This window comes from Nycticebus coucang, chromosome 2 (assembly GCF_027406575.1).
Source record: "Nycticebus coucang isolate mNycCou1 chromosome 2, mNycCou1.pri, whole genome shotgun sequence".
NCBI lineage: Eukaryota > Metazoa > Chordata > Mammalia > Primates > Lorisidae > Nycticebus > Nycticebus coucang.
In genome coordinates this window covers 178,693,179-178,709,009 of record NC_069781.1, presented here as the reverse complement: position 1 = coordinate 178,709,009, position 15,831 = coordinate 178,693,179, and the positions used below count along the sequence as shown (strand labels likewise).

The 15,831-nt window shown below is 42.9% G+C and overlaps 1 protein-coding gene across 3 annotated transcripts in view; it reads right to left on the bottom strand.

Annotated features, from left to right (window-relative positions):
• Nucleotides 1–391: 391 nt before the first annotated feature.
• Nucleotides 392–15,831, bottom strand: part of HSD17B2 (hydroxysteroid 17-beta dehydrogenase 2) — a 50,260-nt gene continuing 34,820 nt past the window's right edge. For all 3 annotated transcript variants that reach the window (XM_053609569.1, XM_053609565.1, XM_053609575.1), the window contains exons 4-5: nucleotides 8,020–8,157; nucleotides 392–834 (exon numbers count right to left, since the gene is read on the bottom strand). In XM_053609569.1, the coding sequence (XP_053465544.1) occupies nucleotides 479–834; nucleotides 8,020–8,157 (494 nt within the window). In that variant the 3' untranslated portion in view covers nucleotides 392–478. The remainder of the gene's footprint in view (nucleotides 835–8,019; nucleotides 8,158–15,831) is intronic.

The following is a 15,831-nucleotide window of genomic DNA, read 5'->3' as shown; positions in this document are numbered from 1 at the left end:
TAGTAATTATAGAATATCAAGGCACAGTGACCAGGACCTTGGAGACTGACTGGACTGTTTGACTTGCCATTTCCTCCTTGTCCTCTCCCTTCTCTCTTTCTTTCTCTTTCTCCTCTCTTGGCAGGCAGTAGAGTCCAGCCTGGATTTGAATTCTGGGTCTGCTTTTTGCTAGCTGTGTGACAATGAACCTCTGTGATCTTTTATTCACTTGACTATTACAGGGGTGAAGATATCACCCTCTGCTCTCTGACCAGAACTAGATGAGAGAAGATCTGAAATGTGCCCAGTGCATAGTAGGTCCTCACTCAACACTCCCTGGGAGCACCCTGCTGCTCTCCAGTCTTCTCAGCACTAAGTCCCTACTAAACCAACAAATTCCACAGGGAATGTTAAATAAGGAACAACTTTAATAGGAAGCTCACAGTTCCCTTTCATTCCAAGATTATACAAATCCCCGCTCCTTTGAGGTCTTCACTGCCTACGTGGCCTTATTCTTAGAGTTAGGCACTCTCAGAGCTCTGGGCATGCACTTTCCAGGGCCAGACTTCCTAGTATAATCAAACACACTAGTAGGTAAAAAGGAAGCCAAGCAGAACCACAGGTAAGCGAATTTCCCTGGTGCATAGAAGGCCAAGGGGCTCTTAGCCAAGACCGCATGCGTGAGGTCCTGCACCACAGGGGAGAAGTCTGGGTTGGCCTGCCCGTTGATGAAGCTGAGGAATTTCCGCTGCACTTGGATGTACTCCTGGCCATAGTCCTCCTGCACCTCGGCAGGGAGGTGGTCCATAATGTCCTTCTCCATCTTGTCCCACATGTCACTGGTGCCTGCGATACCTGGGCCAAGAGGAAAGGAAGAGTCAGGTTCTGGGAAGGCCAGCCAAGTCAGGAAAGCAGGCACTTGTGAACTGGCCACTGTTGGGCAGGATGGGCATTTGCAAATGCCTTTTAAAATAAGTGCTTTATGATAACATTTATCATCGTTTTTAAACCTACATACAGAAAAGCACACACATTGTTGGATTTTCACCAACTGAGTAGCTCATGTCAACAACAGATCAAGAACAGAACAGAACACGACCAGCCTTAAATTCCCCCCTCCCAGCTCTTTTCCCAGTACCCACCACCCGGATTAATAGGATAAATTCGTTTTGCCTGGTTTTGAACATTACGTAAATGGATCGTATAAATGGTACTTAACTCTTGTGTCAACTTCTTTACTCAACATTATGCTTGTGAGATTCATGCATGTTTTGGGTGGTGATTCTCCTTGATGTATAATCTTCCATTGATTAACTATACAATAAATTATTTATCCATATACTGTGACAGGCATTTGTGTTGTTTTGAATGTGGGGCTCTTACATGTACTGCCACCACTAACATTATAGTACGTCTTTTGGTGACTATCATGTGTTAAATATAACATATTTCTATACTATAACTATACCATATATAATATAGTGCATGTAAATACATACATATAAACATACACATATATACATAATATAATTTTTAACATAGAAGAAATGTCTACATTTAAAGCTAAATGAAAAATTTTGAATATTTTATCTAAATGATAAATATAATTTTAAATTTAAAATGTATGTTAAATGTAATTTAAGTCTAACTTACATACAGATTTAAATTTTAATATATAAACTACAAATGATCAAATACAAACGTATTTTAACATAAAGGCAATGCCAGCTGATTGTATAAAATTAAGTAATTTACGTGTACTTTAAAATGTAGCAGCCATGTCTGCTCATTATATAAAGTGAATAAGAAGAAAATGTATGTACTTTAAAAATTAATCTCCTCTAATGCAATCAGTGTAAACTAATTCTTTGTAACCTCAAAAAAAAAATTAATCTCCTCTGAGGTAACAGTTTAAGGAGCCCTCCTACATCCTTTCTTTGTTTATACAAACATATATCTACAGAGAAGGCTTTGACTTAATTTTATTTGATAGGAAAGAAAAAGATAAAAAGAATTGTACTACATATTTATATTTTGCAGGGTTTTTGTTTGTTTGTTTGTGTTGTTGCTTAGTAGTAAATTACAGACCTACCTCTGGTCAATGGCTATAGATTTAAATCAGAGGGACAGAATTTTCCATTGAAAAGCTTTGAGTCGACCAGCTGACCCTAGGTTTCAGCTTTCCAAGCATTCCTGCAATGAACAGATTTGTACCATCTATCTCTTTATCCTGTGGCTTTACTTCTGCGGGTGAGAGTCCCCAGAATGCTGCCTGGTCAAAAGGCACATTCAGTTGAAATTTTAATAGCTTTTGCCAGATTACTTTCCAAGAAGACCACACTGCTCTGGATCTCTGCGGGCATGAGCCTTTGTTAGCTTGGGTGACCCCTGGATGCCAGCACTGTGTGAGGAGATGAGCTGTGAAATGTAAGCCAGTGAAACCCAATTATACTTATGGAAATGCAAAGGGGGTTTCAATTGCTCTTTTCTTTTCAGGAAGGCACACATCACAACTTAAAGAAATGATTATCCTGCACAATTACTCTGGAGGCTTCCAAGTCTTAGAAAACATGTTTCAGTGAGCTAGGGCTTCTCCTGCTACCTCTCCCTGTCCTTGCCTTCACAAGCTGGGGTTCCCGTTCCACCTTCTTCTCTTTAAACACCTCATGGACTTTCTGACCATTCTTGTGGGTACCCTGTCCAAAGTCCCCTAAGCTCCCATTATAGAATGGCGTTAGCCTTTTGTCACTCATCTGCCACTTGGGACACCCACAAACCATCCATCTATCCCCTGCCACGTTGGGGCTACACACACAAAGCTCTCAACATGATGTGGACTAAAATCTCACATCTGCCTCTTATCAGCTCTGTGGCTTGGATGTTCCTTGACATCTCTGAGCCTCTGTTTTCTCACTGCAAGATGGAACTATTATGATGACAATGAGAGAAATTAAAACTAGTTTACCCCCCATAATAGGGCATTTGACTAAACCTCAACTTTTCTCTGATCTCCCCCCACCAACCATCAACACCATCAACTCTCCCCAAACTGTTGAAGTTTCTTTATCTTCCTGAGTTCTAGACCCACCTAGGAGAACAACTGTCCTCTGCTTCTCCCCCAGGTAAGACCAGAGTGTAGTCACACCAGAACAGACTCTTGAAGAAGACAATATCCCACATCTTAGACTCAGTGAAGCTCCAAAAGGGAACCATTTACCAGCTCATCTTCATTCCCCATCCGTTCGTTCTCTGTGATGGTCTTTTGCTGCCCCTCAATAGATTCCTCTTCTCTTTCCTCTGATAACTCGTTTTACCAAAAAGACATATAAACTCTGAACCCTAACAGGGACTTGAATCTTCATTTCTAGGAGTTCCGTGTCTATGAAACCACCCTCACAACTTAATGTAAGGGTACAATGTGAGAACTTGGGTAAAGGCTGCAAAACTCTGCAAAGGAACAGGCTTGGCTAAAATAATGTTAATAATCTGCCGCTTTCCCTTGTTTGCTTGATAATAATCCCGTCCCCTCATTTGCTTCTTTACCCTGGAATCATACGCAGTTGTCATCCATTATAAAGCTTCTTAGCCTTCCATGCATAGTTGCTAGTTATAAAGATTCTTAACTTGGGCAACACCTGTGGCTCAAAGGATTAGGGCGCTGGCCCCATATGCCAGAGGTGGCAGGTTCAAACCCAGCCCAGGCCAAAAACTGCAAAAAAAAAGAGAGATTCTTAACTTTCTCTATAGGTAAAATCACTTTTGAAACCCTAACGTAGTTTCTGAGGTATCTTCCTTTCCACACATTCCAGAGTATTGACTGATCCAAATTCCAGAGGATTGACTGATCCAAATTCCAGAGGATGAACTGATCTGCCCCGACTAATGGCCCATACCAAGGAACTGACCAGCCTGGAATTTTGACCTCAAGAGCCAAAATAACACAAGAAGATGAATTCCATGATTTTGGCACCCCTATAATTTTCCTCAAACTTAGCAAATTATTAAACCTAATTACCTAATCCTCTGCCTGTGTAACTGTCTTTAAAAAACCCTGTGCTCCCATCTTACAAGGGTACATGTGAAACTTAGTAAATGTAGAATATAAATGTTTTAACACAATAACTAAGAAAATGCCAGGAAGGCTATGTTAACCAGTGTGATGAAAATGTGTCAAAAGGTCTATAAAACCAGTGTATGGTGCCCCATGATAGCATTAATGTACACAGCTATGATTTAATAATAATAAAAAAAAAAAAAACCTGTGCTCCAGATTCTCAGGGAAGGGTATCGGAGAGAAATTCTCCCCTCTCACCACTTAGTTTTGCGTCATAAACTCTTTTTCCATCGTAGCCCTGAGAGTTTCCAAGCATTGGGTCTTTTCTGCATGACCCAGTTGGACAATAACATATACATGTTAAACAAACCTGATAACTTTTCTCTCATTAATGTGTTTTACTCTGAGTTTATTTTTCAGTAAACTTTCTAAAGTAGCCTTCAGTAAACCTCCTTAAGTGAGGATTAAGTGAGATAATACACATAAAGTACTTAAAATCTACAATGCATGTGTGATCTGAGAGACCAAAATAGAATGCAACCAGATCTGGTCCGCATTATTTTATTTATTTATTTTTTCATAGCATAGCCTTCCTGGCTATGTTAACCAGTGTGATGAAAATGTGTCAAACTGTTTATAAAACCAGTGTATGGTGCCCCATGATCGCATTGATATACACAGCTATGATTTATTTTAAACTTGTCTCTCAGGTTAATTGACAAAATTCCCCCATCCCTGTGTGTCCCCTAAACAGAATTACCTGTATTCCTCATTTTCCCTCCCCTCCAAAAAGACAGGTGTAAAAATACCTGAACTTCACTGGGACATTGAGTAATCACTGTCTGATTCTCCCCAAGCACATGGTAAATAAACCTTTCTCTTATTAACCTGCCCTAATTGTGAGCTGATCTTTCAGCAAACAAGTTTTCCCTCACCTCTCCGTACCTATGGGTGGAGCGTTCAGGGCTCAGCTGGCACTGGCAACTTCCTAAATTCCTACCATTACAAGAAATAAACACACTTTTGCTCAACTCCCTAAAAATGGAGCTATTAGGCAAATTGTCAGACCCTTCCTAACTGATTTACAAGTAGACCACTAGAACTCTGATTGGACAAAGGACTGACCTCTAAAACATTCTTTTCCTGCAAGCTACTGTAGGCCTCAATCCTGTTTCTGTCAGCTTATGGAGACTGCACATACTGTCTTTGTGTCCTACAGTTTACCTTTGGATGGAAAGAGCCAAATTCCACCTCATTTTAATGCTAAAACCCTGCCCCCAAATGAACATGGGATATATGTCTGCCGCTAGTACATCCCCTGGACATCTCTCATAAATAAAATGTGTATAGCTTTTCTCCCAATACCTGTTGGATATCTGCAACTCTATTGTGTAACATGATCCCAGTTGCATAACATGCAACCTGCCCTTTCTCTCTTCAAAGAGTCCACCCGTAGTACACACGGGAGCCCATCCCTTCCTTCTTTGTGAACTGATGTTGCCAGGAATACTTTCTTTTCTACTTATTATTTAGCCATCATTTTGGTCTTTTGAATGACCCGCACAATATGTTTTAGCTATTTTTCTTACAGGCGACTAAAAAATAAGGTATTTCTCTTTGAAATGTTTTCAGTAGCTCCTTATTGTGTCTCTAAAGCTTTCTTTCCTGGACCCACCTTCAATTAGACATCAGTATGATGTGGCATCTCCAAACTTCAGTTCTCTGTCTTCTGATGTCTAGTCTCTTACCCGCAGCAAGCTCATCAAACCACTTTAAACTGGGTATAGAAGGAAGAACCCAGGTCGTTCCCTAGGGATCTGGTTTTAAATCCCCACCCTTGTGGTGACCTTCAGGAACACAGTTTAAAAATGGTTCTAACGGACTTCCTCTGTATCCCAGGCACTCAGGTTGGTACGTTTGTTTCATCTTTGACCCACTCCCCTTCTCCATTAACTCCCCTCAATTCTCCTCCCCACCTAGGGAGACCCCAAGTTGAAAACTCCTCCTAAGATTTCTTACCTCTGCATTTGCTGCCCCAATCCAGCCTCTCGGCCTGAATGACTGATGCTCCTTTTTGCCTCCCCCCAAACCTTCAGAGGCTCCCAGCTGCCAACTGTTTCAAGCCAAAAATTTCAGTGTTTCTTTTTAGATTTTTTATGTTGGGCATTTGGATTAATGTGCATAGCTTTAGGGTTTGTTCGTGTACTAGCAGCACCTACCAGTTTGTGGTCTTTTATTAAACAAGGCTTTTCACACCTTCACTCAAAATACCAATAAGTGTTGGCCCAGAGCTGAGGACTGAGGCTTAGTCTGCCTCTGCCCAGAGTTCAGCTGTTCCAGGAGGGGAGTAGAGAGATCAGCCACCTGCTGCCAGGGTGGAGGGGAGGCAGGTTACATTCTTTAGAGGGAAGGGAGAAAAAAAAATGTTGTTTCCAAAATACAAAGAAGCTGGGGAAAGAAATCATCTTGTCCAATGGGAATGAGAAACTAATAAGTATCACCCTGAGTACTTGCTCAAACTTCCTGTGGCTCAAAGGAGTAGGGCGCTGGCCCTATATGCCAGAGGTGGCGGGTTCAGACCCAGCCCTGGCCAAAACTGCAAAAAAATAAAATAAAATAAAAATAAATAAGCTCTAACCCTAAATAAATAAGCCTGATATGAAGCTAACAGATTTTATATAGGAAGAAACAGGCCAGGAAGATGATCAAAATTAGTAAGTCAGTTAGGACCATTTTTAAGCTGTACTTCAAAGGTCAAATAAAACTCTGACACTGAGAAATGGAGCGTGAATCCTAGAAGGGGCTTGTTCTGAGTGGGCACCAGGGCATCAGCATTCTAACCTAGCTCTAACCTCTGCTCACTATGCCTGATGACCCAATGCAATTCCTCTGTGGAAGGAAAAGGGGAACAGCCAAACCCTGAAGAACTGGCACTTGCTTTTTTTTGTTTTGTTTTGTTTCTTTGAGCCAGAGTCTCACTCTGTGGACCTAGATAGAGCATGTGGCGTCACAGCTCACAGCAACCTCAGTCTCTTGGGCTCAAGTAATCCTCTTGCCTCAGCCTCCCAAGTACCTGGGACTACAGGCGCCTGTCATAATACCCGGCTAATTTTTCTATTTCAGTAGAGACAGGCTTTTGCTCTTGCTCAGGCTGGTCTTGAATTTCTGAGCTCAAGCAATCCACCTGCCTCGGCCTCCCAGGGTCGAGGATTACCACGCCTGGCCTGGAGTCTCTTTTATAAAGACACTAAAAAGCTTGCTTCTTGATCCTTAGGAGAGGCCTGCCCACTCCCACCCTCCTGGGTGGACACAGACACGACACCTCTGCCCAAACCCCTGCACTAAGCTACCAGGCCAAACCTCAGCACAGCTTCCAGCAGCCTAAGGCCCTGTCCCTAGGATGATGCCAGCTCCTGCCCAGATGCCTGCCTGAGAAGGAGCAACCCGGCCAGGAAATCCTCCTACTTGTTCTACAAACCCCTGAACTTGGAGCCCTCACTAAAAAGAATCACAATCGTAAATATGTAACCCTTGCAACTCGGAAGTCTCTCTCTCAAGGACCAGTGAGCCATACCTTTGACATGAAATCATCAAGAAAGAAAAGGCCTGTGTGTCCCAGCCTCTGTGGGAAGAAGGAATCCTGAAGTCTGTACCTGGCCACCAGCAAACACTGCTGGCCCCATCATGTTGATGCTGACCAGCCCTTTGTATTTTCCACTTGCCTGACTCTGCTGAGCCCCACTCTGCCCTCTCCCTCCTTCTCCCTTTGAAATACACACATCACCTCTGCTCAGAACAGAGCTCATCTCTTCTCCCCCAATCCCCGTTAGTACTTACTGAGCAAAATCTACTTTCACCATTTTAACTAATGTCAGGCTGTGTGCATCTTTGCCAATACCGAGGGGTTCCACATGTGCTCGGCCAACAGGAACTTAAGGATCCCTTCCAGGTTGAACCCTGTGAAGCAATTAGGCTCAGAGACCTACTTGTTCGGAAGCCTCCAGGCTGGATGACAGATACTTTAATTCCCCATTTCAAAAGCTCTAGTCTCATAACTGATGAAAACATGGTGAGAGCGGCCTTTGATGAGCCGTAGGCTGCCATCTTTTCCATTGGAGCCCAGCCTATGGAAACAATGGGAGGAAGGAAAATTAAGTTGGGTGTTCTCATTTTTTTATCCAATAAATATTAATCAGTACCTACTGCATGCCAGGAACTGGAACCAGTAATTAAGGCAGACAAAGGCAAACAAGGGCCTCTGCAGGCAGGCAAACAAATCCTCGGCTGTTCCCATCCTGTGGCTTTGTTTGCTGCTTCCTTTCTCGGCTCTCCCATCACAACTGGTACAATAGAAAACCAGGTTTAAGGCTCCATCTTGCATAATTTCTAAGAAAAATATCATTTACGGAAAATAAAAAGCATCTGCTCACCGGTCCCTGACCTTCCACCCTATATTCTGGGGTTTCAGGTGGACATGCCTTCCAGGGGAATGGTCCACTCTTCAACCCACTGGGCTCACTACTCATTTTGGTGAGAAGTAACGCACCATGGGGAAGCAGAGACATCTCTGTAAGAGTGTCAGGAAGAGCTTATTTCAGGGCTTTGGGGCAGATGCTCTTTATCCCACCTAAATCACATTTAGCTTAGACGCTGGTGTGACTGAGCCCTACACAGCTGTAAGGAAGGAGCTACAAAAGGCAGAATCAAAGGAAACCATAAAATGAAGAGTGATCTATTTGGAGCAAGGGTCTCTTCGTGTTATTCATGTAAGGATCTCTAGATAAGATCACACGTCATTAGGATGGGCCCTAAATCTGATGATGCGTATCCTCAAAAGAGACATAAAAGGAGAAGACAGGAAGAGACACATGAAGCTGGAGGCAGAGACTGGGGTCATGCTGCCACAAGCCAAGGAACAGCCAGGGCTACCTGAAGCTGGAAGAGGTAGGGGCAAACTCTTTCCTAGAGCCTTTGGGAGGAGCACAGCCCTGCTAACACCTTGTTTTAGACTTCTCGCCTCCTGAACTAGGAAAGCATAAACTTATATTGCTTTAAGCCACTTAGTTTGTGGCAATTTGTTAGAGCAGCCCTAGGGAATGAATCCGGGTGCATTCTTGGTGGTCTTCATTGGGAAGACAGTGAGAGCTCACAGCACCGAGGGAATTTCGTGACATCAGGACTTCCAGTCTTGGCAAAGAATTCCATGGTCAAAGAAGCATTCACTTTGGAAAGGAAAGCAAACAACAGCACTGCCATATGGGGGAACACAAACCAGCCACCAGAAAGAATAAACTTGATATAAGTAATAACATGGTTCTCATAAAAAAAAGAAAATGATGGTGAGAGAAAGTGTATACTCTCTGTTAGGATTACATTTATGTAAAATTCTAGAAAACACAAACTAATCTCAGTTATTACTTGCACAGTGAGGGTGCTATGGACTGGATTGTGTCTTTTATATTATGTTGAACCCTGTGAAATTTCTAATGTTAGATCATTTCTTACCTACAAAATAGCAGTATTGTGTGGTTCGACCTCATAAATCCAGCCCTGTTGTGAATGTTTTATATTAGTATCCAAGATTCCCGATGGCATAAGATGAAGTAAGTGTAGGTGTCCAGGGCTTCCTGACAAAGGACCATAGTTTCTCAAGCTTTGTCTGTTCCTGACTTCATGTACCTTAATTTTTATTATGCTGCATATGTACCTAAATTTCCATCTCCAATTTTTAAATTTAAATTTTATCATGGAAAAAACACTTAACATGAGCTCTATCCTCTTAACAGATTTTTATTTATTTATTTTCATTTTAAATTGATATGAGGGTACAAATTTTTAGGTTCCATTGTTTTCAAGTCTAAGAAAAAGCTCAACCACAACTTGAACTCTTAACAGGTTTTTAAATGTACAACACAATATTGTTAACTATAGGCACAATGTCATGCAGCAGATATGTATGATTTATTCATCTTGTATTCCTGAAACACTTTGAGTGATCTGTTATTGGGTCGCTTAAGAGGATACTCTTTGTTATGGACTGAACGTTTCTGTTCCCCCATAGTTTATATGTTGAAGCCTTAATCCCCACTGTAGCTGTCTTTGAAAGTGGGGCCTCTAAGAAAATAGTTAAAGTTAAATGAGATTCAAAAGATGGGGCCCTAATCTGATAGAATAAGTCGCCTTGTAAGAAGAGACACCAGAAGGTTTTCTCTCTTTACTCTTTGCACACAATGAGGAAAGGCCATATAAGAATGTAGCAAAAAGACAGGTTTTGCAAACAGAGAAGAAAGCCTTTCCCAGAAATCAACCTTGTTGGCACTCTGTTCTGGGACTTCCAGCCTACAGAACTGTGAGAAAATAAATTTTCGTTGTTGAAGCCATCCAATTTATGATGTTTTGTTATGGCAGTCTGAGCAGACTGATACACTTGAGCAATGACAGGACCTGTCTTAAGCAACCATGTGCAGAGGTATGGACTGATCCCACCCTACCAAAACCTGGACTCCAAACTTTACATTTTAGTGTAGGCATAAAAAATCATCAGTCCATTCTAAATCATGCCACCACCCCCATCCTTTCAGCCTCTGTAAACTAGTCAGTGAATTGGTTCCCTGGCCTGTGTTCCTTTACCTGGAAAAGGAACAAATTTAGTATTCACCTTATTGAATTAACTCTGGTGGTCATTGTCTTTTCTTTCCTTTACATTGTGATATATTGTTGATAGTGAGCCAAAATAAGGGGGACTTGAAATTACCATTTTGAAGCTTACAAAAAAAAATTGAGGAGACCCCCCTCACATACACTTAGCATCATGTTTTCAAAGTTCCTTCATGTTATAGCGTGTATCAGCACTTCCCTTATTTTTAAGGCTGAATAATAGAATATTTCTTTGTATGAATATGCCACATTTCCCTTCTATAATTATCCTTTTATGGACATTTGGATTGTTGCCACCTGTGCCTATTATGAATAATACTGCTATGCTCATCCATGTACAAGTTTTTACTTGAATGCCTATTATCTATCTCCAAGGTATATACCTAGAGGTGGAATTACTGATTCACATGGGAATCATGTTTAACTTATTGAGGAAAGTTAAATTGTTTTCTGGGGTTTTTTTCCCATTGTAGACATTTTAGTGTGTTAATATTACTGTAGTTTTAATTTTTGGTAACTGTGTTTTTAGAAACCTTCCTGGTGATTCTGACACAACTCAAGTTTAAAAGTGTGATCCATTAGGACCAAGTTTAAAAGTGTGATCTATTAGGACCAACATCACTTAGGAAATAGTTATAGAAATGTAGAAGCTTGGGCCTCACCCAGAACAACTCAGATTCTGAATTTTAAAACAAAATCCCTAAGTGTTTCCCATACACATTAGTGTTTGAGAAGCACTGGTATAAGAGATAGTTCCACATTTAGCAATTTATATATTTATCTTTTATTTTTTTTATTAGTATTAGATCATAGCTGTGTGCAGTAATACGATACACTGGTTTTATAAACAGTTCGACACATTTTCATCGCACTGGTTAACATAGCATTCCTGGCATTTTCTTAGTTATTGTGTTAAGACAATCATATTCTGCATTCAATACTCTGGTTTCTCTTCAGATCATATAAATCTTTCACCTTTTACCATTTAGCAATTTAGACCAGAGTTATGGATTGTGTGTTTAAGTCTCCTGCTCACCTGACATGTGCCTGTTTGAAAACCTAAAAAGGTGTGAAGAACATAGAACTTGGATCAAAACAGACCCAGATCTAAACCCTGACCCCATCACTCACCAGCTATATGAACCCAGCTACAGTGTGCTTGATCTAGAAAAGTAGCTAATATCTGCTTTCTACTGACGTTAGCATGACTTTAGGCATGTAATGTCTAACACAACCAGTGTGCAGAAGTCCACTGGATCTTGTTCTATCCCCGTTCCCACACCCACAAGAGCCCTGGAGAATAACAGCAAAGAAAATCCTAGAGGGGAGACAAGATGGCGGACTGAAGCCAGCTTTCAACAAAGGCTCCCGTCCAGAAGGAGAGTTAAGGGACAGGAATTTAGTAAGTATCCTGGTGGACTTGAGCCTCACCAAGAGAGAAGGCTGAAGAACGCACATCAACACCGCCGAGGCAAGTTGTGATCACAAGGACGCAAACAAAAGGTACAAAATCCACCACCAAGCGGACGGGAGTCCCCCTCCCCCATGAGACCGGCTCAAGAGCCCCACAATTGAACAAGCGGGCAGAAATTAAAGGCCCTCCCACTACACTCCACGGGAGAGACCTTCTAAAAACTGGACCTACCTCCCCTACTGGGGTGCCGTGGCATTCTCCTGCCAGACATAGGGCTGAATAAAACTTTGGGAATCCTTTGCCGGCAACCCTGAATCCCCGGCGCTCCCCTCCCGCCCACTGAGGTCTGGAGGCCTGTCCCCCAGGACTTCGGATCCTTGGGTGATTTCTCAAGGGGAGTGGACAGTCCCCGAGTTGCGACTGGTCAGCATTGACTCTGAGGCGCGCAAGTGAGGAGAGGGCACTGGGCTGAGGGGGAGTCACGCCTCGCAGCACTTCCCTGCGGTGCAGTGCACCAACCCTCCCCAGGCATACGGGGCCCAAGACTGAATAAGACTCTAGCTTACCCGCTGAGAGCTGAGAACCCCTACTCTCACTCCGGGTCTGAGGGCCTATCCCCCCGGAGTTCGGATCCTTGGGTGATTTCTCAAGGGGAGTGCACAGTGCCTGAGCTGCGTCAGGTCAGCGCTGACTCTGGGATACGTGAGCGAGGAGAGGGCACTCTGCTGAGGGGAAATCAAGCCTTGGCGGCACTTCCCTGCGGTGCAGTGCAGAGCCCTCCCCCGGACCGTAGTATTGAATGAAACTCTAGCTTCCCCCCACCACTCCCAATCGGGGTCTGGGGGCCCATCCCCCAAGAGTTCTGATTCTTGGGGGATCTCTTAAGGGGTGTGGACCCAGCACAAACTGCAGCCGCTCAGTGCTGACTCTGGGGCGCGGGACAGAGGAGAAAAGGGTCACCTGAGTGCCCACACCAGAGCAGCAGTTCCCTGGAGGTAGATCAACAGCCATTTTTTCTTTAACGGCAGAACGCTCACTTCTGGATATTCTGAGGCCACACCCCCTGTCTCCCTGGGCAACCAGAGGAGGCCACAGGCGACACGGCTCACAAACCCGGGAAGCTTCCAGGGCGGGGCCAACCCAGAGAGGTGTTCAGACGCAATTCTCCAGCAGCAAAGACGTTTGAACTCAAAACAGCCTGTCTTCTGTAGGCGACGACAGGAACAGAGACAGAACCTCACAAAGTTGTCTGTTCTGTTCTGTTCTGTTAGCAGCATCCATCAGGGACGGGGCTAAGCCTGAGTGAACACCTCCTTCCCATCACCTGCATCAAACACTCAAAGATGTCAGGCCCCATCTCCTCCTGCTAGATAGCGGCAGTCTGCGGGGGCCTGGCAGACTTCCTTGCGATTCAGGCAGGTGCAAACCCCTGGAGTGTCTGTTCACTGCAGGCAACTGGGTTAGCCATCTGCAGAGATACCAGTGACTGGGTCCGACGGAGGGGCAAAGTGGGGAAGGAGACGTCAAACTTCCCAGACTGCTCTGTTTGCTGGGTGGCTCCTCCTGACTCCACGCTGCACTGGGGTGAGCTGTGTCAGGGGAGTCACCAGGCCCCTGTGATCCAGTTCCCAGAGACCTCTTGAACCCTTCCACCCGAGACAAGTGCCGATTGAGACAGTTGATTCGGACCTTTTGAACTGGGCTAATAGACTGAGGACTTTTCAGGCGGTGCCCTGGGTGTGCAATTGTAGGAAGGTTTGATTCTCCTTTTCCAACTGGGGCCAGAGGTGGGCAGGCGGGGTGACTTAATTGCTGATTTTTCCACACAGCTGAGACTTCAAGCCAGAGTAGAAGTTGCAATAGGATCAAACAGAAACCAGCTGAAAACAAGACAGAACCACTTTGCTCCACCACACCAGACAGGGCCCCAGTTTCTCAGGCCACAACACTGTACGGGCCCTCGATAAAACCCTAGGGGAAAAACCAAAGGGAGTAAACCATGGGGCGGAATCAGCGGAAAAACTCTGGTAACATGAATAACCAGAATAGATCAACCCCCCCCAAGAAAAGATACGGCAGATGTGATTGAAGATCCCATTCATAAACAACTGGCTGAGATGTCAGAAGTCGAATTCAGAATTTGGTTTGCAGACAAGGTTAATAAAATGGAATTAGGAATTCAAGGAGAAATTCAAAAATTGTCTCAAGAATTTAACGAATTTGAAGACAAAACCACCAAAGACTTAGACACACTGAAACAAGAACTTACAGCCCTCAAAGATATGAAAAATACAGTAGAATCCCTCAGTAACAGAATGGAGCAAGCAGAAGAAAGGATTTCTGACATTGAAGATAAAGTCTTCAAACGCTCCCAATCTCTCAAAGAGGAAGAGAAATGGAGAGCAAAAACGGATCACTCACTCAGAGAACTCTCAGATAATTCGAAAAAAAACAACATAAGGGTTATAGGAATTTTGGAGAACGATGAAGTGGCTGCCAAGGGCACAGAGGCCCTTCTACATGAAATTATGAAAGAAAATTTTCCAGACATGCCTAGAGAATCTGAAATTCAGATAGCAGACAGCTTCAGAACCCCAGCACGATTCAACCCCAATAAGCCATCTCCCAGACATATCATAATTAGCTTCACTAAAGTTAACATGAAAGAGAAGATTCTCAAAGCAGCCCAGCGAAAGAAAACTATAACGTACAAAGGTAAGAATATTAGAATAACTGCAGATGAAGACATGATTGCAAGAGGGACTTTACCTAACAATTGCAATCAGTGTAACTGGCTTATTGTACCCTCAATGAATCCCCAACAATAAAAAAAAAATAATAAATTAAAAAAAAAAAAAAAAGAATAACTGCAGATCTCTCTGCTGAAACTTTTCAAGCAAGAAGAGGCTGGTCATCAACTTTTAATCTCCTAAAGCAAAAAAACTTTCAACCCAGGATCTTGTATCCAGCTAAACTGAGTTTCATCTATGATGGAGAAATTAAATACTTCAATGACATTCATATGTTGAAAAAATTTGCCATAAGTAAACCAGCTCTTCAGGATGTTCTCAGACCTATCCTCCACAATGACCAACCCAATCCTATACCACAAAAGTAAACTCACTCAGAAACTTCGGATCAAACTCCAACTTCCACACTGGCGAAAGGATTAAAAATGTCCACTGGACCTTTGAAAAACTCGATACCCAAAATTCCACCAGACTTATCAATACTCTCCATCAATGTGAATGGCTTAAACTGTCCTCTAAAGAGGCATAGCTTAGCTGACTGGATACAAAAACTCAAGCCAGATATTTGTTGCATACAAGAGTCACATCTCAACTTAAAAGACAAATACAGACTCAGGGTGAAAGGATGGTCATCCATATTTCAGGCAAATGGTAATCAGAAAAAAGCAGGTGTTGCAATTTTATTTGCAGATACAGTAGGCTTTAAACCATCAAAAGTAAGGAAGGACAAGAATGGTCACTTCATATTTGTTAAGGGTAATACTCAATATGATGAGATCTCAATTATTAATATCTATGCACCCAACCAGAATGCACCTCAATTTATAAGAGAAACTCTAACAGACATAAGTAACTTGATTTCCTCCAGCTCCATAATCGTCGGAGATTTCAACACTCCTTTGGCAGTGTTGGATCGATCCTCCAGCAAGAAGCTGAGCAAAGAAATCTTAGATTTAAACCTAACCATCCAATATTTA